This window comes from Bombina bombina, chromosome 11 (assembly GCF_027579735.1).
Source record: "Bombina bombina isolate aBomBom1 chromosome 11, aBomBom1.pri, whole genome shotgun sequence".
NCBI lineage: Eukaryota > Metazoa > Chordata > Amphibia > Anura > Bombinatoridae > Bombina > Bombina bombina.
In genome coordinates this window covers 162,479,543-162,504,810 of record NC_069509.1, presented here as the reverse complement: position 1 = coordinate 162,504,810, position 25,268 = coordinate 162,479,543, and the positions used below count along the sequence as shown (strand labels likewise).

The 25,268-nt window shown below is 42.3% G+C and overlaps 1 protein-coding gene across 2 annotated transcripts in view; it reads left to right on the top strand.

Moving 5' to 3' along the window:
* Window positions 1-25,268, top strand: part of SMG1 (SMG1 nonsense mediated mRNA decay associated PI3K related kinase) — a 348,909-nt gene that overhangs the window by 206,827 nt on the left and 116,814 nt on the right. For both annotated transcript variants that reach the window (XM_053695253.1, XM_053695252.1), the window contains exons 32-35: window positions 453-597; window positions 1,146-1,284; window positions 1,532-1,762; window positions 22,910-23,087. In XM_053695253.1, the coding sequence (XP_053551228.1) occupies window positions 453-597; window positions 1,146-1,284; window positions 1,532-1,762; window positions 22,910-23,087 (693 nt within the window). The remainder of the gene's footprint in view (window positions 1-452; window positions 598-1,145; window positions 1,285-1,531; window positions 1,763-22,909; window positions 23,088-25,268) is intronic.

The window sequence follows — 25,268 nt, the reverse complement described above, 5'->3', positions numbered from 1 at the left end:
TTAATGGGTTATACTTTTACTGATCAAAGGGATATTTTGTACGTTTTAAAGAGATTTCAAACACTGTGTGTTTATTTTGGGAATTGTATATACATAAATATAAAAGTTGCTGCTTTAAGATAATTTATCGAAAGACAGATTTGCAATTTTAATTCATGTCCCTTTAAATGCTGCTCCTTGCATATGGTTGATGGAACATTTTTGAGTACGGTTTCTTTTATGTCCATAATATTATACTTAAAAATTAATCAGTTTAGTCAAAAAATCACATGCACCCGTGTTTAACCCATGCATAGGGGTTAAACACGCAGAAGTAGTCCAGGTCCTGGGTGGCTAGTCATGTATCTAATTAGAGCATGTCATCATTTGACTATATAGACCCTTTAACTGCAATTTGTATGAATTGCCATGCTTTTTAGATTGTTTTTAATTCCTATATTCTTTCTTATCAGTGAGCATAGGAGTTGGTGAATCAGATTTTATTCTTGGCCAGTTATATCACTTGTCCTCTGTGCAAGCCCCAGAGGTTGCCAAGTCGTGGGCAGCACTAGCCAGTTGGGCCTATAGATGGGGCCGTAAAGTAGTAGACAATGCTAGGTAAGTATTTTGTACTTATGTTATAGTTAAGATTGTTTGCTTTATTGATAAGCTGAATAACCAACCTTGTTAATGCAAATTATGACCCTGAGGGAAGTCTCTGTAAGGGCGATGCAGGAAATTAGACATGGACCTGTTGCTCAGTGTGCCTAGAGGGATATGGCTACACCTCACTGAGGAGGCCCACACTCGCGGAAACATACGTCTGGGGTTTTGCCATTTCTTTTGTTCAGAGAGGGATTGCCTGGTATTTGGGTACTGGACTGTACTGTTAAGTCAGGATCAGACTGATATACTACAGAAAAGTTCTTCTCTGTGAAAGGCACACGTTGAGCAAAAAGAGGCTGCTCTTAGTGTGGTAATTAGCCATAGAACAAGTTGTTACGCTTCTCTCTCTTTGTATATGCAAATAACCAACCTTATCTAGGGAGTACATATACTGTCATTTTAATAGGATAAAGACATTTATGCCCCCAATCATGTAATATTCTCTCTCTCTTTCTCCAGAGATTTTTAAACTATTCTATTAAAAAAACTTTTGTTTGCAGTCAGGGAGAAGGCGTAAAGTTATTACAGAGAGAAAAATCTGAAGTGCAAGGCCTGCTGCCAGAAAATATTTCTGAAGATGATAAAGAAAAGATCTATGGCATTCTTGGCCAAGCGATGTGCCGACCGGCTGGAATCCAGGTTTGTGGGTCTGTTATGTTGTATATTCTACAAACTTTCTTTCTGATCATCAACAACTTTCAGGCGTTCAGATAGGTCTTTAAATTGCTATTATTTAATTTTTTTATTTAAAAGAGTCTACTCTTCTAAAAACATGTATTTCTTGCTCCTAATCTCTGCCATGTTTTTTTTAGCAAGCATAGGTAGATGTCTTTCACTACTTGTTCATTTTTATTCCCTTATAATATTTTTGGCTGATATTCATTAGGATGAAGATATGTCCCTTCAGATCACTGAAAATGAAGACAATGATGAAAACAACATGGTAGATGTTATCTGGAGACAACTTGTAGCAAGTTGCCCAATGCTGGCAGACCTAGATGAGTCCGTTTCACAAGGTCTCCTCAGCCTCTGGAGAAAAGTAGTGGACAGAATCTTCAGTCTATACAAGTTGTCCTGTACAGCCTATTTCACCTTTCTAAAGCTGAACGCTGGAAGGGTATGTATCTGGTAGGAACAGATTCTACATTTAAAGGGGCGCGATACTCAAAACCAATCATCTTCATTCCTTTTAAAAGAAAGCATGATAGTGCTTTGTTTTTCAAACATGGATATTCCTGTGCTTAACCCCTTAATGACCACAGCACTTTTCCATTTTCTGTCCGTTTGGGACCAAGGCTATTTTTACATTTTTGCGGTGTTTGTGTTTAGCTGTAATTTTCCTCTTACTTATTTACTGTACCCACACATATTATATATCGTTTTTCTCACCATTAAATGGACTTTCTAAAGATACCATTATTTTCATCATATCTTATAATTTACTATAAAAAAATTATAAAATATGAGGAAAAAAATGGAAAAAACACACTTTTTCTAACATTGATCCCCAAAATCTGTTACACATCTACAACCACCAAAAAACTCCCATGCTAAATAGTTTCTAAATTTTGTCCAGAGTTTAGAAATACCCAATTTTTACATGTTCTTTGCTTTTTTTGCAAGTTATAGGGCAATAAATACAAGTAGCACTTTGCTATTTCCAAACCACTTTTTTTCAAAATTAGCGCTAGTTACATTGGGACACTGATATCTTTCAGGAATCCCTGAATATCCCCTGACATGTATATATTTTTTTTTTAGAAGACATCTCAAAGTATTGATCTAGGCCCATTTTGGTATATTTCATGCCACCATTTCACCGCCAAATGCCATCAAATAAAAAAAATCGTTCACTTTTTCACAAATTTTTTCACAAATTTTTTCACAAACTTTAGGTTTCTCACTGAAATTATTTACAAACAACTTGTGCAATTATGGCATAAATGGTTGTAAATGCTTCTCTGGGATCCCCTTTGTTCAGAAATAGCAGACATATATGGCTTTGGCGTTGCTTTTTGGTAATTAGAAGGCCGCTAAATGCCACTGTGCACCACACGTGTATTATGCCCAGCAGTGAAGGGGTTAGTTAGGGAGCATGTAGGGAGCTTGTAGGGTTAATTTTAGCTTTAGTGTAGTGCAGTAGACAACCCCAAGTATTGATCTAGGCACATTTTGGTATATTTCATGCCCACCATTTCACCGCCAAATGAGATCAAATTGAAAAAAACGCTACATTTTTCACAATTTTATGCTTCTCACTGAAATTATTTACTAACAGCTTGTGCAATTATGGCACACATGGTTGTAAATGCTTCTCTAGGATCCCCTTTGTTCAGAAATAGCAGACATATATGACTTTGGCGTTGCTTTTTGGTAATTAGAAGGCCGCTAAATGCTGCGGCGCATCACACGTGTATTATGGCTAGCAGTGAAGGGGTTAATTAGGTAGCTTATAAGGAGCTTGCAGGGTTAATTTTAGCTTTAGTGTAGAGATCAGCCTCCCACCTGACACATCACACCCCCTGATCCCTCCCAAACAGCTGTCTTCCCTCCCCCACCCCACAATTGTCCCCGCCATCTTAAGTACTGGCAGAAAGTCTGCCAGTACTAAAATAAAAAAAAAAATTTTTGTTTAAAAAAAAAAAAAAATTCTGCTGTGTAGGACCCCCCCCCTTAGCCCCAACCTCCCTGATCCCCCCCCCCAAACAGCTCTCTACCCCCCTCCTCTGCCTTATTGTGCACCATATTGGGTACTGGCAGCTGTCTGCCAGTACCCAGTTTGAAATCAAAAGTTTATTTTAAGATTTTCTGTAGTGTAGCTTACCCCCCTTAACACCCAACCCCCCACCCTCTCCCAGATCATTAATATTTTTTATTCCCACCCTCTCTCCCACTGAGTCCCACCTTGTGCCTCTTCCACTTCAATTCTAACTTTTGGGCAGTTTCACACGTGCACGCGCGCACGCATCCGTGCACACGCGCGCACGCATCCGTGCACACGCGCGCACGCTCGATCCCGCCCCCCTCCTCTACTGATGGCCTCCCTGGACACGCTCCCACCCACCAACGATCATAGCCGATGCAGAGAGGGCCACAGAAGTGGCTCTCTCTGCATCGGACTGCTTAAAAAAGTTATTGCAGGATGCCTCTATATCGAGGCATCACTGCAATAACATGAAAGCAGCTGGAAGTGATCAGGATCGCTTCCACTGCTTTCAAAGACCAACGACGTGCAGGGTACGTCCTTGGTCGTTAAGGACATTTTTTTGGAGGACGTATCCTGCACGTCGTTGGTCATTAAGGGGTTAATAAACCAACTTTCCTGAGGAAGTTCTCAGCCAGTAGTAGGGTCTTGGTGTAATTGTACTTCATGGTTCACTTTAAATGCCCATGAAATGCCATTTTCTTTCATTATTCAGTAAGAGCATTACATTTTTAAAAGTTTCCAATTTACTTCTATTATCAATTGAACTTCGTTATTTTGGTATTCTTAGTTGAAGAAGACATCTGAGACTCGAGAGCTTTAGAACAAAATATGGCAGCAGTTTTGCAACAATGTTTTTAAATGTTTCATACATTTGCCTTGTTGCAAAACTTCTGCCTAATTCTCTGGATACTTAACACACCACTGTTCCTACTTAGGTATTCTCTTCAACAAAGGATGCCAAGAGATTGAATACAATTTGATTATACAAGTTAATTTTTTTTTAATTGTGTGTTCTGATTTATGAATAAATATTTTCTTCATAAATGGATAGAGTCCACAGCTGCATTCATTACTGTTGGGAAATTAGAACCTGACCACCAGGAGAAGGCAAAGACACCCAAGCCAAAGGCTTAAATACTCCTCCCACTTCCCTCATCCCCCAGTCATTCTTTGCCTTTCATCCCAGGAGGTTGGCAGAGAAGTGTCAAGTTTTTTTTTTTATTATATTTTATTTTTTCTATATTTTGTCTCTTATGGAGGGTGCTTCCCTTTGACACGAGACTGGAGTTTTAAGTAGTCCTGTCAGTCTCTCGTGTGAGGGCCTGGGCGAAAGTGAGAGTCTGAAGATGCAGTGGGAGCTTCCCCTGCAACACCATCCCAACTCATATTCACAGCTCCCTTTTAGCACTTGGCGTTGTCTAACTTCACTTTGCTACCTGCTGTCCTCTCTCAAGTCCATGGCGGAGGCGATGCTACTATTTGTCACACTTGAAGGGCTGTGTTCCTGTTCCACGGCGTGGATTCCGGTAAAATTGTTTCATTTACCTTTCTGATTGCACTGTAATGTATTTGCTAGGTATAATTCAGGGTCTCAGTGGGACTCCTGTAGTATCTTGGAATCAATGGTTAATATCTCCTGCGGGGGATTATTGAACGGGGGGGGGGTAATCATGTTTTTGTTACGTGATTCAACCTGCTTATGTGTCGTGTTTCTTTTTAAAGACATGAGTCCACGGATCATCATCCTTACTTGTGGGAATTCACCTCCTGGTCAGCAGGAGGAGACAAAGAGCACCACAGCAGAGCTGTTAAATAGCTCCTCCCTCCCCTCCCACTCCAGTCATTCTCTTTGCCTACTTTAGTGATTGGAAGAGGTAAAGTGAGGTGTTAGCATAGATTCTTCAATCAAGAGTTTATTATTTTTAAAGTAGTTCCAGAGTGCTGCTTTGTTTTAGGGTGTAACCTTAGTCCATATCAGTCTCTTCAGTAGAGCTTTTGGTGGCTTTAAAGCAATGGGAACTGGTGGGACATAATTCTCACTGCGCCTCCCATACCTTTCTGCTGCCCTTATCCTGATGGCCTAAGCAAGCACTAACTCAGGCCTTATCATTTTCCACAGGGCTATAGGAGGGAGAGGACCTCTTAAACCTGTTGGACTGTCCTGCTATCGGACAGCATTAAGGTAAGTGCAGACTTTTTATTCTGGGGATCAGTTAAAGGACTCTTCAAATTAAACTTTATTTCATATAAGGCTAATGGAGCTTTTAAATTGGGACTCTGGCTCTCTATGTATGGAGGGTGCTTTTATGGCAGCGTATTGTGCAGGTACTGGGGCAGGGAGTAAAGCTGCAAAATTGGTTGTTTTTTTATTAATCATATTTTTAAGCCGGTAGGACTGTGATTATTAACGCCCACGAGGGGCGGGGCCAGTATTTTGCGCGCTTTACACTTCACTGCGCAGTTTATAGTAGCCGACATCCGGAGAAGGTTCTGGTTTAACTGTGAGGATTATCAGCTGTTAGACGTGTAGGAAAGTGACATCCTTTCTCTTCTCTGAGCAGTTCATAATAGCCCAGCATCCGGAGAAGGTTCCGGTTCATCTGTAGGACAGTGACGTCCTTTCTTTGCTCTAAGACCGCATGTTTTTTTTAAAAACTAGCAAGCGGTTGTTAAAGTCTTTGAGTCTTGTCCTTCTACATCAGGAGCGAGACCGGGTGACAGGTAGGCGCCTCAGCAGAGCTGTTGAGGCGTAGCGGTGTCTGTGTGTATATTAAAAACGTTTTTTACTTAGCAAAAAAAGGGTGATACGTTTTGTTTTACACAGGAAAATAGTTGCATTTAAATTTTAAAGACACAGTATCTTATTATTTTCGTTTCAAGTTTAATAAGTACTTTGTTTTCAGTTTGGTTTCCATTTTACAACTATGTGCAGTAAAATTGTTCCGTTTTAACATTTAAAGGGCCAGTAACATTTATTATTTTTTTTTTAATTATATATTAAAAAATTGTACAACACTGTCTGTTCTCTAAAATGGATTTAGAAGCTGTGCAAAATGTTACTTGCGCTATGTGTTTGGATGCCAATGTGGAACTACCGGTTCCTTTTTGTCCCTCATGTGTTGAGAGGGCTTTAAGTTATAAAGAGAGAAATTTTCATGCTCAATTTTTTCAAAGGCGGATGCTTCTCAGAAGTCTATTGATGAAATGCAGAGTATGCCGCAGTTTTCTCCCCAAGTGTCCCAATCTTTAACGCCCGCTCAAGCAGTGCCCTGTACTTCTATTCTTACTGGAGTTACTTTAAAGGACATAGCTGCACTTATGTCTTCCACAGTTTCTGATGTGTTGTCTGCTTTTCCTATGCTTCAAGGCAAACGTAAAAGGAAGGACAACCATGTGGTAAGTGAGTTTTCTGATGCCATGGTGGCAATCTCAGATGTACCCTCCCAGGGATCTGAGATGGAGGGTGTAGAGGTCCTATTGGAAGGCGAAATTTCAGACTCTGAGAGTTCATTACCTTTGACTGATTCAGAGGTGGTATCTTTCAGGTTTAAACTTGAACACCTCAGTCTGTTACTCAGGGAGGTTTTGGTCACTTTAGACGACTGTGATTCCACAGTAGTGGTCGCTCCTGCGAGGTCGAGTAAATTAGATATTTTGAAGTTCCCTCTTATTTAGACATTTTTCCGGTTCCAAAGCGAGCTTCGGAGATTGTTTCCAAGGAATGGGAGAGAACAGGTATTCCCTTCTCTTCGTCCCCCATTTTCAAAAAGATGTTTCCTATAGCCGACGCTGTCAGGGAAACTTGGCAGACAGTCCCTAAGGTGGAAGGCGCTATTTCCACCTTAGCCAAGCAAACTACTATTCCCATTGAGGATAGTTTTGCTTTTAAAGATCCCATGGACAAGAAGTTGGAGAGTCTACTTAAAAAGATTTATGTTCACCAAGGTCTACTATTGCAGCCAGCCGCGTGCATTGCTACTGTCACTAGTGCGTCAGCTTATTGGTTTGATGCTCTGTCCGAATCTCTTAAGACTGAGACATCTTTGGAGGAGATCCAGGATAGGATTAAAGCTCTGAAATTAGCCAATGCTTTTATTACAGATGCTTCTCTGCAAATTACTAAATTGGCAGCTAAAAGTTCAGGATTCTCTATCTTGGCCTGCAGTGCCTTATGGTTAAAATCTTGGTCTGCCGACGTATCATCTAAGTCTAAGCTTTTAGCAGTTCCTTACAAGGGAAAGACCTTGTTTGGGCCTGGACTAAAGGAAATTATGTCTGATATCACGGGGGGTAAGGGTCATCTCCTTCCTCAAGATAAGAGAAGTAAACAGAAAGGACGACAAAGTAATTTTCGTTCCTTTCGAAATTTCAAGGGCAATTCCTTCTCTTCCTCCTCTAAACAGGAGGGAAACTATTCGCAATCTAAGCCCACTTGGAGGCCCAACCAGTCTTGGAACAAGGGTAAGCAATCCAAGAAGCCTGCTGCTGAATCCAAGTCAGCATGAAGGGCTTGCCCACGATCCGGGACCGGATTTGGTAGGGGGCAGACTTTCATTCTTCGTTCGGGCTTGGGTGCAGGATGTTTAGGATCCCTGGGCTATAAAAATAGTGTCTCAGGGATACAAACTGGAGTTCAAAAATGTTCCTCCCCGACGAAGATTTATTCTTTCAAGATTATCTGCAAACCAGATAAAGAGAGGCGTTCTTACATTGTGTAAGAGACCTCTCCTCTCTGGGAGTGATTTTTCCCGTTCCTGTACAGGAATACGGGCAGGGGTTTTATTCAAATCTGTTTGTAGTTCCCAAAAAGGAGGGAACTTTCATACCTATTCTAGACCTCAAGGGTCTAAACAAGTTTCTCAGAGTTCTGTCATTTAAGATGGAAACTATTCGTACCATTCTTCCATTGATCCAGGAGGGTCAGTTTATGACGACGGTGGACTTAAAGGATGCATATCTACATGTTCCTATCCACAGAGATCATCACAATTTCCTAAGGTTTGCCTTTCTGGACAAACACTTTCAGTTCGTGGCTCTTCCTTTCGGCCTGGCCACGGCACCCAGAATTTCACAAAGATTCTCGGGTCTTTGTTGGCGGTTCTCAGACCGCAGAGCATTGCGTTGGTGCCTTATCTGGACGATATTCTAATCCAGGCACCATCTTGTCAACAAGCCATGGTCTCATACGGACATTGTACTTTCCTTCCTGAGAACTCACGGGTGGAAGGTAAATCTGGAAAAGAGTTCCTTAATCCCGAAGACAAGGGGGACTTTCTTGGGAACTCTAATCGATTCTATACATATGAGGATTTTTCTGAAAGACATCAGGAAATCAAAGATTCTAGATACCTGTTGAGCCCTTCAGTCCAATCCTCGGCCGTCAGTGGCCCGGTGTATGGAGGTAATCGGACTGATGGTGGCAGCAATGGACATCATTCCGTTTGCTCGGTTTCACCTCAGACCTCTGCAGTTAAACATGCTCAGGCAGTGGAATGGTTATTATGCAGATTTGTCTCCTCGAATAACACTGGAACAGGAGACGAGGGACTCTCTTCAATGGTGGTTGTCTCTGGATCATCTATCCCAGGGAACATGCTTTCGCAGACCGTCCTGGGTGATTGTGACAACAGATGCCAGCCTTCTAGGGTGGGGAGCTGTCTGGGGTTCCCTAAAGGCTCAGGGAGTTTGGACTCGGGCGGAATCTGTTCTTCCTATAAACATCCTAGAACTGAGAGCGATCTTCAATGCTCTTCTGGCCTGGCCTCAGTTGGCTTCGGCCCAGTTCATCAGATTCCAGACGGCCAACATAACGACAGTGGCTTACATTAATCATCAAGGAGGAACGCAGAGTCCCTTAGCGATGACCGAGGTAGCCAAGATAATCCGGTGGGCGGAGGCCCATTCTTGCTATCTGTCAGCAATCCACATCCCAGGGGTGGACAACTGGGAGGTGGACTTTCTGAGCAGGCAGACCTTTCATCCGGGAGAGGGGGAACTCCATCCAGAAGTATTCTCCAATCTGATTCTCAAATGGGGTCGGCCAGAGTTAGATCTCATGGCATCTAGGCAGAATACCAAGCTCCCGAGATACGGGGCAAGGTCCAGGGACCCTCAGGCGGAAGTGATAGATGCTCTAGCAGTTCCTTGGTTCTTCAGCCTAGCATATCGTTTTCCCCTGTTTGCGCTTCTTCCTCGGGTCATTGCTCGAATCAAACAGGAGAAGCTATCAGTGATCCTCATTGCTCATTTGGTATGCCGATCTGGTGGACATGTCATCCCTGCCACCTTGGAGACTGCCATTGATAAAGGACCTTCTCATTCAAGGACCTTTCCTTCATCCAAATCTAATTTCTCTTGCAAGATGTATCGAGTCCACGGATTCATCCAATACTTGTGGGATTTTCTCCTTCCCAACAGGAAGTGGCAAAGAGAGCACCCACAGCAGAGCTGTCTATATAGCTCCTCCCCTAACTCCACCCCCCAGTCATTCTCTTTGCCGGCTATAAGCAATAGGAAGGATAAAGTGTTTGTGGTGACAAAAATGTTAGTTATTATTTTCTCAAGCAAGAGTTTATTTTAAATGGTACCGGTGTGTACTATTTACTCTCAAGCAGAAAAGAGATGAAGATTTCTGCATGGGGGAGGATGATCTTAGCACTTTGTAACTAAGATCCACTTCTGTTCCCACAGAGGCTGAGGAGTACAGGAAACTTCAGTTGGGGAACGGTTTGCATGCTAAGCTGCACTGAGGTATGTTCAGTCATTTTTTTCTAGACAAACTGTGATATTTCTAGGAAAGGCTGACAATATCCCCATGAGGGAAGGGTAAGCTGTATTCAGAGACTTAGTGTGGAATTACCAGCTTGCATAAAGGGTTAAATTAATACTGGCTGACACTTATAAAAGGCTAACGTTTTATTAGGAGATAAATGTTTTTGAGGGACTTTTGGAGGTTCATTTGGCTTATTTAAGGTTTATTAACCCACGTGGCTAGCTTAGAAACGCTTTAATGTGTTTCTTTAAGTCCCCACAGACATCGAGTGAGGTGGGAGGGGCCTATTTTCGCGCTTCAGATGCGCAGTTGTTTTTTCATGGCAAGACATCAAGCTGCTACACCGGAGGGTCCTGCTGTAATTTGAGGGCCAAAAAGAAGTATTTTTCCCACAAAATCAATCCCTAAGGGCAGGTAGGCGCCACAGCAGAGCTGTGGCAAGGTGCTGATCTTTTTTTTCCGTTTTTTGACGTTTGTCAATCCGGTTTTTACATTAAGGGGCTAAATGTTTATTTTGCTGGTCAGGCAATCTTACTAAAGCTTTAAGAATACACTGTAAAAATTTCGAAAAGTTTGCTGCATTTTTACACTGTTTTGCAGAACGTGTGCACTTTTTTTTCTCTTAAAGGCACAATACCGTTTTTTCTAATTGTTGTTTTTACTTTGAATAAAGTGTTTTCCAAGCTTGCTTGTTTCATTACTAGCCTGTTAAACATGTCTGACATCAAGGAAACTCCTTGTTCAATGTGTTTAGAAGCCATTGTGGAACCCCCTCTTAGAATGTGTCCCACTTGCACTGATATGTCTATAAATTTTAAAGAGCCTATTGTAGCACTTAAAAATATAGCGCTAGAGGATTCTCAGACAGAATGAAATGAGGTTATGCCATCTAGCTCTCCCCAAGTGTCACAACCAGTAACGCCCGCACAAGTGACGCCAAGGACATGGCCGCAGTTATGAATACTACCCTCACAGAGGTTTTATCTAAACTGCCTGGGTTACAAGGGAAGCGCGATAGCTCTGGGTTAAGAACAAATGCTGAGCCTTCTGACACTTTAGTAGCCGTATCCGATATACCCTCACAATGTTCTGAAGTAGGGGTAAGGGATTTGCTGTCTGAGGGAGAGATTTCTGATTCAGGTAAGACGCTCCCTCAGACAGACTCTGATATGACGGCCTTTAAATTTAAGCTAGAACACCTCCGCTTGTTGCTCAGGGAGGTATTAGCGACTCTGGATGATTGTGACCCTATTGTGGTTCCAGAGAAATTGTGTAAAATGGACAAATACCTAGAGCTTCCTGTTTACACTGATGTTTTTCCGGTCCCTAAGAGGATTGCGAACATTGTCACTAGGGAGTGGGATAGACCAGGTATTCCGTTCGCTCCCCCTCCTGTTTTTAAGAAAATGTTCCCCATATCTGACACCATGCGGGACTCGTGGCAGACGGTCCCTAAGGTGGAGGGAGCTATTTCTACTCTCGCCAAGCGTACAACTATACCTATTGAAGACAGTTGTGCTTTCAAAGATCCTATGGATAAAAAATTAGAGGGTCTCCTAAAGAAAATTTTTGTTCATCAAGGTTTTCTTCTTCAACCTATTGCGTGCATTGTTCCTGTAACTACTGCAGCTGCTTTCTGGTTCGAGTCTCTTGAAGAGGCTCTTCAGATGGGAGACCCCATTAGATGATATTATGGATAGAATTAAGGCTCTTAAGCTGGCTATTTCTTTCATTACAGATGCCGCTTTTCAACTGGCTAAATTAGCGGCAAAGAATTCAGATTTTAGCGCACAGAGCGTTATGGCTTAAGTCCTTGTCAGCTGATGTGTCGTCAAAATCTAAACTTTTGAACATCCCTTTCAAAGGAAAGACCCTATTCGGGCCTGAACTGAAGGAGATTATTTCAGACATCACTGGAGGGAAAGGCCATGCCCTCCCTCAGGATAAAACAAATAAAATGAGGACCAAACAAAATAATTTTCGTTCCTTTCGAAACTTCAAGGGTGGTCCCACTTCCTCTTCCCCTGCTGCAAAGCAAGAGGGGAATTTTGCCCAATCCAAGTCAGTCTGGAGACCTAACCAGGCTTGGAACAAGGGTAAACAGGCCAAGAACCCTGCAGCTGCCTCCAAGACAGCATGAAGGGGTAGCCCCTGATCCGGGACATCAAGAGATGTTCGTGATTCCTGGGCTTTAGAAATTGTTTCCCAGGGATATCTTCTGGAGTTCAAAGATTCCCCACCAAGGGGGAGATTTCACTTTTCTCAATTGTCTACAAACCAGACAAAAAGAGAGGCGTTCTTACACTGTGTAGTAGACCTACATACCATGGGAATGATTTACCCAGTTCCAAAAGTGGAACAAGGGCTAGGTTTTTACTCAAACCTGTTTGTGGTTCCCAAAAAAGGAACTTTCAGACCAATCTTGGATCTCAAAATTCTAAACAAATTCCTCAATATATGACCACCGTGGACTTAAAGGATGCGTATCTGCACATCCCTATTCACAGAGATCATCACCAATTTCTCAGGTTTGCCTTTCTGGACAGGCATTACCAGTTTGTGGCCCTTCCCTTCGGGTTGGCCACGGCTCCCAGAATTTTCACAAAGGTGCTAGGGTCCCTTCTGGTGGTTCTAAGACCGCGGGGCATAGCAGTGGCACCTTATCTAGACGACATCTTAATTCAAGCGTCGACTTTCCAACTAGCCAAGTCTCACACGGACATCGTGTTGGCTTTTCTGAGATCTCATGGGTGGAAGGTAAACATAAAAAAAGAGTTCTCTCTTCCCCCTCACAAGAGTTTCCTTCCTAGGGACTCTGATAGACTCGGTAGAAATGAAAATATTTCTGACGGAGGTCAGGAAATCAAAACTTGTAACCACCTGCCGAGCTCTTCATTCCATTCCTCGGCCGTCAGTGGCTCAGTGTATGGAGGTAATCGGACTAATGGTAGCGGCAATGGACATAAGTCCATTTGCTTGCCTACACCTCAGACCACTGCAACTATGCATGCTCGAACAGTGGAATGGGGATTATGCAGATTTATCTCCTCAGAGACCAGAGATTCTCTTCTCTGGTGGTTGTCACAGGTTCACCTGTCCCGGGGAATGTGTTTACGCAGGCCAGAGTGGGTCATAGTAACGACAGATGCCAGCCTATTGGGCTGGGGTGCAGTCTGGAACTCCCTGAAAGCACAGGGTTTATGGATTCAGGAGGAGGCACTCCTCCCGATAAACCTCCTAGAACTGAGAGCGATATTCAATGCGCTTCAGGCATGGCCTCAACTGGCTGCGGCCAAATTCATCAGATTTCAGTCGGACAACATCACGACTGTAGCTTATATCAATCATAAAGGAGGAACACGAAGTTCTCTAGCGATGATAGAGGTTTCCAAAATAATCCGATGGGCAGAGACTCACTCTTGCCATCTTTCAGCAATCCATTTCCCAGGGGTAGAGAACTGGGTGGCGGATTTCCTAAGTCGTCAAACTTTTCATCCCAGGGAGTGGGAACTCCATCCGGAGGTATTTGCCCAACTGATTCAGCTATGGGGCATACCAGAATTGGATCTCATGGCGTCTCGCCAGAACGCCAAGCTTCCTTGTTACGGGTCCAGGTCAAGGGATCCTCAGGCAGTACTGATAGATGCTCTAGCAGTGCCCTGTTCCTTCAACCTGGCTTATGTGTTTCCACCATTCCCTCTCCTTCAGCGTCTGATTGCCAGAATCAAGCAGGAGAGCGCTTCTGTGATTTTGATAGCACCTGCGTGGCCACGCAGGACTTGGTATGCAGATCCGGTGGACATGTCATCCGTTCCACCGTGGACTCTGCCGCTGAGGCAGGACCTTCTAATTCATGGTCCATTCAAGCATCCAAATCTAATTTCTCTGCGTCTGACTGCTTGTAGATTGAACGTTTGATTTTATCAAAGCGTGGTTTCTCTGAGTCGGTCATTAATACCTTGATTCAGGCTAGAAAGCCTGTCACCAGGAAAATCTACCATAAGATATGGCGTAAATATCTTTATTGGTGTGAATCCACGGGTTACTCACGGAGTAAGATTAGGATTCCTAGAATATTGTCTTTTCTCCAAGAAGGATTGGAGAAGGGATTATCAGCTAGTTCCTTAAAAGGACAGATATCTGCTTTGTCTATTCTTTTACACAAGCACCTGGCAGATGTTCCAGACATTCAGGCGTTTTGTCAGGCTTTAGTTAGAATCAAGCCTGTGTTTAAACCTGTTGCTCCGCCATGGAGTTTAAATTTAGTTCTTAAGGTTCTACAAGGGTTTCCGTTTGAACCTATGCATTCCATAGATATTAAGCTTCTATCTTGGAAAGTTCTGTTTTTAGTATCTATCTCTTCGGCTTGAAGAGTTTCTGAATTATGTGCTTTACAGTGTGACTCACCTTATCTGGTTTTCCATGCGGATAAGGTGGTTTTGCGTACCAAACCTTGATTCCTTCCTAAGGTTGTTTCTAATGGGAATATCAATCAGGAGATTGTGGTTCCTTCTCTGTGTCCTAATCCTTCTTCCAAGAAGGAACGTCTGTTGCACAACCTAGACGTGGTTCGTGCTTTAAAGTTCTATTTGCAAGCAGCTAAAGATTTCCGTCAAACATCTTAGTTGTTTGTTGTCTATTCTGGAAAGCGAAGAGGTCAGAAAGCTACGGCAACCTCTCTTTCTTTTTGGCTGAAAAGCATCATCCGTTTGGCTTATGAGACTGCTGGCCAGCAGCCTCCTGAAAGGATTACAGCTCACTCTACTAGAGCGCTGGCTTCCACATGGGCTTTTAAAAATGAGGCTTCTGTTGATTAGATTTGTAAGGCGGTGACTTGGTCTTCGCTTCATACTTTTTCCAAATTTTCCAAATTTGATACTTTTGCTTCTTCGGAGGCTATTTTTGGGAGAAAGGTTTTACAAGCAGTGGTGCCTTTCGTTTAGGTTCCTGTCTTGTCCCTCCCTTCATCTGTGTCCTAAAGCTTTGGTATTGGTATCCCACAAGTATTGGATGAATCCGTGGACTCGATACATCTTGCAAGAGAAAACAAAATTTATGCTTACCTGATAAATTTCTTTCTATTTAAGATAGGTAATATATTTTATTAAAAAACTTCAGTCACCTCTGCACCCTATAGTTTCTCTTTTTTTCTTCCTAACCTTCGGTCGAATGAATGGGGGGTGGAGTTAGGGGAGGAGCTATATAGACCGCTCTGCTGTGGGTGCTCTCTTTTCCACTTCCTGTTGGGAAGGAGAATATCCCACAAGTATTGGATGAATCTGTGGACTCGATACAGCGCAAGAGAGAGAAATTTATCATGTAAGCATGAATTTTGTTTTCTCTGAAGCTGACTGCTTGGAGATTGAACGCTTAATTCTATCCAAGCGGGGTTTTTCTGATTTGGTCATAAAGACCTTGATTCAGGCGCGTAAGCCTGTAACTAGAAATATTTACTTTAAGATATGGCGTAAATATCTTTATTGGTGTGAATCCAAGGGCTACTCATGAAGTAGAGTTAGGATTCCCAGAATTTTGTCTTTTCTCCAAGAAGGATTGGAGAAGGGTTTATCGGCAAGTTCCCTAAAGGGTCAGATCACTGCCTTATCTATTTTGTTACACAAACATCTGGCTGATGTCCCAGATGTTCAAGCCTTTTGTCAGGCCTTAATTAGGATCAGGCCTGTGTTCAAATCAGTTACTCCTCCATGGAGTCTGAATTTAGTTCTTAAGGTTCTTCAAGGGGCTCCGTTTGAGCCTATGCATTCCTTAGATATTAAGTTGTTATCTTGGAAAGTTTTATTTCTTGTTGCTATTTCTTCTGCTCGTAGAGTGTCAGAGCTCTCGGCATTGCAGTACGAGTCTCCTTACCTTATTTTCCATTCAGATAAGGTAGTTTTACGTACTAAATTAGGATTTCTTCCTAAGGTTGTTTCTGATAGGAACATTAATCAGGAGATTGTTGTTCCTTCTTTCTGAGAAGGAGGATTAGGACACAAAGAACGACTTCTGCACAATTTTGACATGGTCCGTGCTTTAAAATTTTTACTTGCGGGCGACTAAGGACTTTCGTCAGTCTTCCTCTTTGTTTGTGATTTTCTTACTTTTTCAAAGTTTTACAAATTTGACACTTTTGCATCGGCTGGGGCCGCTTTTGGGAGAAAGGTTCTTAAAGCAGTGGTGCCTTCTGTTTAGGTTCCCTGCCTTGTCCCTCCCGTATCATCTGTGTACTCTAGCTTGGGTATTGAATCCCATTAGTAATTAAGATGATGCGTGGACTCATCGTGTCATAAAAAAGAAAAGAAAATTTATGCTTACCTGATAAATTTATTTCTTTTTTGACACGAGTCCACAGCCCGCCCTGTTCTTGTAAGACAGGTTGTGGGTTATTGTAAACTTCAGACACCTCTTCACCTTGGTTTTTCCTTTCTTTCCTTAACTTCAGTCGAATGACTGGAGTGGGAGGGAAGGGAGGAGCTATTTCACAGCTCTGCTGTGGTGCTCTTTGCCGCCTCCTGCTGACCAGGAGGTGAATATCCCATTAGTAATTAAGATGATCCGTGGACTCATCATGTCAAAAAAGAAATACATTTATCAGGGAAGCATAAATTTTCTTTCTCTTGTTAAGGGTATTCAGTCCACGGATCATCCATTACTTATGGGATATATTCCCTTCCCAACAGGAAGTTGCAAGAGGATCACCCAAAGCAGAGCTGCTATATAGCTCCTCCCCTCCACGTCATATCCAGTCATTCTCTTGCAACACTCAACATAGTAGGAAGGTGTGAGAGGAGTGTGGAGTTTTTATACTTAATTATTTCTTCAATCAAAAGTTTATTTTAAATGGCACCGGAGTGTGCTGTTTTTTCTCTCAGGCAGTATTTAGAAGAAGAATCTGCCTGCGTTTTCTATGATCTTAGCAGAAGTAACTAAGATCCACTGGCTGTTCTCGCACATTCTGAGGAGTGGGGTAACTTCAGAAAGGGAATAGCATGCGGGGTTCCCTGCAGATGAGCAATGTGCAGTAAAATATTTTTCTAAGGAATGGAATTGACTAAGAAAATACTGCTGATACCGATGTAATGCAAGTACAGCCTTAAATGCAGTAGTAGTGACTGGTATCAGGCTGATGAATCTATGTGCAGTAAGTAATTTTCTAAGGAATGGAATTTGACTAAGAAAATGCTGTTAATACTGAAGTAATATATGAGCCTTAACTGCAGTAGAAGCGACTGGTAGCAGGCTTATTGATAACACTACATATCGTTTAAAACGTTTACTGGCATGTTATTCGTTTTTGTGAGGTACTTTGGTGATAAATCTTTTGGGGCATGATTTTTTCCACATGGCTGACGTATATTTCTGCATAGAAAAGGTTAACTGAGTTTTCCCACTGTTGTAATTGAGTGGGAGGGGCCTTTTTTAGCGCTTTTTTGCGCAGTAAAAATTCAGTCAGTCTTCCTGCTTCTTCCTCCTTGATCCAGGACGTCTCTAGAGAGCTCAGGGGTCTTCAAAATTCATTTTGAGGGAGGTAATCAGTCACAGCAGACCTGTGACAGTGTGTTTGACTGTGATAAAAACATTAATTGTTAAATTGATTATCCGTTTTGGGTATTAAGGGATTAATCATCCATTTGCTAGTGGGTGCAATACTTTGCTAACTTAATACATTTACTGTGAAAATTTGGTTGCTATAACTGATTTGGTTCATTGTTATTTCAACTGTGACAGTTTTTTTGTGCTTCTTAAAGGCGCAGTAGCGTTTTTTGTTTTTTTTTTATATTGCTTGTAAACTTATTTGAAAGGAATTTCCAAGCTTGCTAGTCTCATTGCTAGTCTGTTTAAACATGTCTGACACAGATGAATCTGTTTGTTCACTATGTTTGAAGGCCAATGTGGAGCCCCATAGAAATATGTGTACTAAATGTATTGATGTCACTTTAAATAAAAGTCAGTCTTTATCTGTAAAGAAATTATCACCAGACAACGAGGGGGAAGTTATGCCGACTAACTCTCCTCACGTTTCAGTACCTTCGCCTCCCGCTCAGGAGGCGCGTGATATTGTGGCGCCAAGTACATCAGAGAGGCCCTTACAAATCACTTTGCAAGACATGGCTGCTGTTATGACAGAGGTATTATCTAAATTGCCAGAATTAAGAGGCAAGCGCGATAGCTCTGGGTTAAGGACAGAGCGCGCTGATGATGTGAGAGCCATGTCCGATACTGCGTCACAATTTGCAGAACATGAGGACGGAGAACTTCATTCTGTGGGTGACGGATCTGATCCAGGGAGACCGGATTCAGAGATTTCTAATTTTAAATTTAAGCTTGAGAACCTCCGTGTATTGTTAGGGGAGGTATTAGCGGCTCTGAATGATTGTAACACGGTTGCAATTCCAGAGAAATTATGTAGGCTGGATAGATACTATGCGGTGCCGGTGTGTACTAACGTTTTTCCTATACCTAAAAGGCTTACAGAGATTATTAGCAAGGAGTGGGATAGACCCGGTGTGCCCTTTTCCCCTCCTCCGATATTTAGGAAAATGTTTCCAATAGACGCCACCACACGAGACTTATGGCAGACAGTCCCTAAGGTGGAGGGAGCAGTTTCTACTTTAGCTAAACGTACCACTATCCCGGTGGAGGATAGTTGTGCTTTTTCGGATCCAATGGATAAAAAATTAGGTTACCTTAAGAAAATGTTTGTTCAACAAGGTTTTATCTTACAGCCCCTTGCATGCATTGCGCCTGTCACTGCTGCTGCGGCATTCTGGTTTGAGTCTCTGGAAGAGGCCATTCGCACAGCTCCATTGGATGAGATTATGGACAAACTTAAAGCACTTAAGCTAGCTAACGCATTTGTTTCTGATGCCGTTGTACAAACTAACGGCTAAGATCTCCGGATTCGCCATCCAGGCACGCAGAGCGCTATGGCTTAAATCCTGGTCAGCTGACGTGATATCTAAATTGCTTAATATTCCTTTCAAAGGGTAAACCTTATTCGGGCCCGGCTTGAAAGAAATTATTGCTGACATTACTGGAGGTAAGGGTCATACTCTTCCTCAGGACAAGGCCAAATCAAAGGCCAAGCAGTCTAATTTTCGTGCCTTTCGTAACTTCAAGGCAGGAGCAGCATCATCTTTCTCCTCTCCAAAACAGGAAGGAACTGTTGCTCGTTTCAAACAGGGCTGGAAAGCTAACCAGTCCTGGAACAAGGGCAAGCAGGCCAGAAAACCTACTTCTGCCCCTAAGACATCATGAAGAGAGGGCCCCCTATCCGGAAACGGATCTAGTGGGGGGCAGACTTTCTCTCTTCACCCAGGCTTGGGCAAGAGATGTCCAGGATCCCTGGGCGTTAGAGATCATATCTCAGGGATATCTTCTGGACTTCAAAACTTCTCCTCCACAGGGGAGATTTCATCTTTCAAGGTTATCAGCAAACCAAATAAAGAAAGAGGCATTTCTACGCTGTGTACAAGACCTCTTAGTAATGGGGGTGATCCACCCAGTTCTGCGGACGGAACAAGGGCAAGGTTTTTACTCAAATCTGTTTGTGGTTCCCAAGAAAGAGGGAACCTTCAGACCAATCTTGGACCTAAAAATCTTAAACAAATTCCTAAGAGTTCCATCATTCAAAATGGAAACTATTCGAACCATCCTACCCATGATCCAAGAGGGTCAATACATGACCACAGTGGACTTAAAGGATGCCTACCTTCACATACCGATTCACAAAGATCATTATCGGTACCTAAGATTTGCCTTTCTAGACAGGCATTACCAGTTTGTAACTCTTCCCTTCGGGTTAGCTACGGCCCCGAGAATTTTTACAAAGGTTCTGGGCTCACTTCTGGCGGTGCTCAGACCGCGAGGCATAGCGGTGGCTCCGTACCTAGACGACATTCTGATACAAGCGTCAAGTTTTCAAATTGCCAAGTCTCATACAGAGATAGTTCTGGCATTTCTGAGGTCGTATGGGTGGAAGGTGAACGTGGAAAAGAGTTCTCTATTACCACTCACAAGAGTTCCCTTCCTGGGGACTCTTATAGATTCTATAGAGATGAAGATTTACCTGACGGAGTCCAGGTTATCAAAGCTTCTGAATGCTGGCTGTGTCCTTCATTCCATTCCACGCCCGTCAGTAGCTCAGTGCATGGAAGTAATCGGCTTAATGGTAGCGGCAATGGACATAGTACCATTTGCGCGCCTGCATCTCAGACCACTGCAATTATGCATGCTAAGTCAGTGGAATGGGGATTACTCAGATTTGTCCCCTCTACTAAATCTGGATCAAGAGACCAGAGATTCTCTTCTCTGGTGGCTTTCTCGGGTCCACCTGTCCAAGGGGATGACCTTTCGCAGGCCAGATTGGACGATTGTAACAACAGATGCCAGCCTTCTAGGTTGGGGCGCAGTCTGGAACTCCCTGAAGGCTCAGGGATTATGGACTCAGGAGGAGAAACTCCTCCCAATAAATATTCTGGAGTTGAGAGCAATATTCAATGCTCTTCTAGCTTGGCCTCAGTTAGCAACACTGAGGTTCATCAGATTTGTCGGACAACATCACGACTGTGGCTTACATCAACCATCAAGGAGGAACCAGGAGTTCCTTAGCGATGTTAGAAGTCTCAAAGATAATTCGCTGGGCAGAGTCTCACTCTTGCCACCTGTCAGTGATCTACATCCCAGGCGTGGAGAACTGGGAGGCGGACTTTCTAAGTCGCCAGACTTTTCATCTGGGGGAGTGGGAACTTCATCCGGAGGTCTTCGCTCAACTGATTCATCGTTGGGGCAAACCAGAACTGGATCTCATGGCGTCTCGCCAGAACGCCAAGCTTCCTTGTTACGGATCCAGGTCCAGGGACCCGGGAGCGGCGCTGATAGATGCTCTAGCAGCCCCTTGGGTTTTCAACATGGCTTATGTGTTTCCAGCATTTCCGCTGCTACCTCGACTGATTGCCAAGATCAGACAAGAGAGAGCATCGGTTATTCTGATAGCACCTGCGTGGCCACGCAGGACCTGGTATGCAGACCTAGTGGACATGTCGTCCTGTCCACCATGGTCTCTGCCTCTGAGACAGGACCTTCTCATTCAGGGTCCTTTCCATCATCCAAATCTAATTTCTCTGAGGCTGACTGCATGGAGATTGAACGCTTGATCCTATCAAAGCGTGGCTTCTCGGAGTCGGTTATTGATACCTTAATACAGGCTCGGAAACCTGTTACCAGAAAAATTTACCATAAAATATGGCGTAAATATTTATATTGGTGCGAATCCAAGAGTTACTCATGGAGTAAGGTTAGGATTCCTAGGATATTGTCTTTTCTACAAGAGGGTTTAGAAAAGGGCTTATCTGCTAGTTCGTTAAAGGGACAGATTTCTGCCCTGTCTATCCTTTTACACAAACGTCTGGCAGAAGTTCCAGACGTCCAGGCCTTTTGTCAGGCTTTGGCTAGGATTAAGCCTGTGTTTAAGACTGTTGCTCCTCCGTGGAGCTTAAACTTGGTTCTTAAAGTTCTTCAAGGGGTTCCGTTTGAACCCCTTCATTCCATTGATATTAAGCTTTTATCTTGGAAAGTTCTGTTTTTGATGGCTATTTCCTCGGCTCGAAGAGTCTCTGAGTTATCTGCCTTACATTGTGATTCTCCTTACCTGATTTTCCATTCAGACAAGGTAGTTCTGCGTACTAAACCTGGGTTTTTACCTAAGGTAGTTTCTAACAGGAATATCAATCAGGAGATTGTTGTTCCATCATTATGTCCTAATCCTTCTTCAAAGAAGGAATGACTTTTGCATAATCTGGATGTAGTCCGTGCCCTGAAGTTATATTTACAGGCAACTAAAGATTTTCGTCAAACTTCTTCCCTGTTTGTCGTGTACTCTGGACAGAGGAGAGGTCAAAAAGCTTCGGCAACCTCTCTCTCTTTTTGGCTTCGTAGCATAATACGTTTAGCCTATGAGACTGCTGGACAGCAGCCCCCTGAAAGAATTTCAGCTCATTCCACTAGAGCTGTGGCTTCCACCTGGGCCTTTAAGAATGAGGCCTCTGTTGAACAGATTTGCAAGGCTGCAACTTGGTCTTCGCTTCACACTTTTTCAAAATTTTACAAATTTGACACTTTTGCTTCTTCGGAGGCTGTTTTTGGGAGAAAGGTTCTACAGGCAGTGGTTCCTTCCGTTTAAGTTCCTGCCTTGTCACTCCCATCATCCGTGTACTTTAGCTTTGGTATTGGTATCCCATAAGTAATGGATGATCCGTGGACTGAATACACTTAACAAGAGAAAACATAATTTATGCTTACCCGATAAATTTATTTCTCTTGTGGTGTATTCAGTCCACGGCCCGCCCTGTCTTTTTTAAGGCAGATCTAAATTTTAATTACAACTCCAGTCACCACTGCTCCCTATGGTTTCTCCTTTCTTGTCTTGTTTCGGTCGAATGACTGGATATGACGTGGAGGGGAGGAGCTATATAGCAGCTCTGCTTTGGGTGATCCTCTTGCAACTTCCTGTTGGGAAGGGAATATATCCCATAAGTAATGGATGATCCGTGGACTGAATACACTACAAGAGAAATAAATTTATCGGGTAAGCATAAATTATGTTTTTTTACTTCCCCTATTGGATAACTGCTGCTATTTCATGTAAATTACAGGAATATTTTGAGAACAGTATCACTTTAACCAATGAGTGTGTTGTATTATGAACTAACACAAGGGTTTAACATAAGTATTTAAATGATTTTCCACTAATTGTTGAATTTTTAGTTTTGTTTTTGTTTTTACAGGTATCCCTGGATGAAGATGATCTAAGGGTGCACCTAAATAACCTTTCTAAGCAGAGTTCAGATGACGCCATTGTGATGGCTACTTTACGATTATTGCGATTGCTGGTCAAACACGCTGGGGAACTTAGGCAGTATCTAGAGCAAGGTTTAGAAACCACCCCTACTTCTCCGTGGAGAGGTAAATGACACAAATATCATTGTTTTATATAAAAGTTTACTTTTGTTTTCTATCAGAAATTTTTTAAATTGTAGGCACCTTTTTAAAAATGAATAACTGAGGTTTATAAGAGAGTTAAATTGTCAATTAAGAAATAACTGTCTGCTTTAAATATTCAGGGTTCAGATAGCATACGGTTTTGCACAGTTTTACAATTTACTTCCATTATCAATTTTGCCTTGTTCTTTTTGTATGCTTTGTTGAAGAGCACTAGCTAGTGACTGGTGGCTACACATATATGCCTCTTGTCATTGGTCAATAGATGTGTCCAGCTAGCGCTGGGGAATCTGTAGGCGCTCTGCAAATAACCGATAATAATAATAGCTAGTCCTGAGTGTAAGTGGGTTTAATTGTTGTCAAAGGATACCTAGAAAGCAAAGCAAATATGATAGAAATAAATTTGAACATTGTTAAAAATTGCATGTTCTACCTTGAGGATCAACCAACTTTTTCAGATAGTAAATATATTAAGCTTTAAGTCTAATAGGGAAAATTGAGGATATTATAACGAGAGAAAAGATTTCCACAAAATTTAATTCCCAAAATTCAAAATATCTGACACATTAGCCTCTCAAAACTTACTTTGGTTGCAGACGCTCTCTTTTATTCAGAATTTCTGCCCTAATGAGATTTTCTAATTTTTCTTACCATTGCTTTCCTTTTGAGTTGGGAATATGTGTCAATGTATATTGTAGTGTGCCAAGCAGCAGTGAAATGTGAGAACACCACATACTCTCTCTGTCGCAACTACTTAAATACCATTGTAGAGCAAAAGCAGTCATAGATGACATATAAACTGGGTGGCCTTGTTGCAATACAATTTTATTCATGGACACTGAAATGTGAAGTTCATATAATTATCATGTGTCATGAAATGGTATTTTCTTCTTAAAAGGGAAGAGTCCACAGCTGCATTAATTACTTTGGGAATTCAGAACCTGGCCACCAGGCGGAGGCAAAGACACCCCAGCTAAAGGCTTCAAATACCTCCCCCACTTCCCTCATCCCCCAGTCATTCTTTGCCTTTCGTCGCAGGAGGTTGGTAGAGAAGTGTCAGAAGTTTGAAGATAGTCTCTTATTGGAGGGTAGTACTCTTCAAAATGGGACTGGAGTTTTAAGTAATCCTAGAAACAAAAAGAGATTCCAGCCTCCACAGCAAATAAAAGACCTTTATTTTTCACATATGGGGTCCCAGAACAAACATACGTTTCAAGCCTGCATTAGGCCCTTAGTCATGTATACTTAATTATACATGTTCCTGTCTTTTATACCTTCACCTGTTACCTATTCACATGGGAACATTATTGTGCACAATAGTGACATCTTATGGATGCAAATTATAGAACATCCATTTTTTTTTCTTTTTCATCTAATGATCATATGTGAATATACAATGTTACAAAAATTAAAAACATAAAACCCATATATACAAATTAGAGGAGTGCAAAGCATATTTCAACAAGACTAACCTAGAGTAGTGGGGCTAAATCACAGTATTTCAAATCCAACATAATACAATATCATTTTAATTTTAAACCTTATAGTTGCTCATATCCAAAAGATGAATTTACCTATATTCTACAATTAGTCCAGATAAAAAGAGAGGCATTCTTAAACTGCGTTCAGGACCTTTTCTCCCTGTGACTGATTGTTCCTGTTCCACTAAACAGGGCCTAGGATTTTATTAAAATATGTGGTTCCCAAAAAAGAGGGAACTTTTCGTCCCTTTTTAGACCTGAAGGTGTCAACAAATTTCTCAGGATACCGTCCTTCAAAATGGAAACCATTCGTTCCATTCTCCCTTTGGTCCAAGTAGGTCAGTTCATGATAACCATAGACCTGAAGGATGCGTATCTTGATTTTCCCATCCACAGGGATCATCACAAATTCCTGTGATTTGCTTTCCTGGACAAGCACTTTCAGTTTGTAGCTCTTCCGTTTGGCCTTGCCACAGCTACCAGAATTTTTTCAGAAGTTCTGGGGGGCTCTTTTGGCAGTTGTCAGGTCATCTTTTCAACTAGCAGAATCTCATACAGAGATCTCGTCTTTTCTTCGTTCCCACGGATGGAAAGTGAATTTTGAAAAGAGTTCCCTTGTTCCAGCTACAAGGGGTTTTTCTTAAGGACCATCATAGATTCCCTA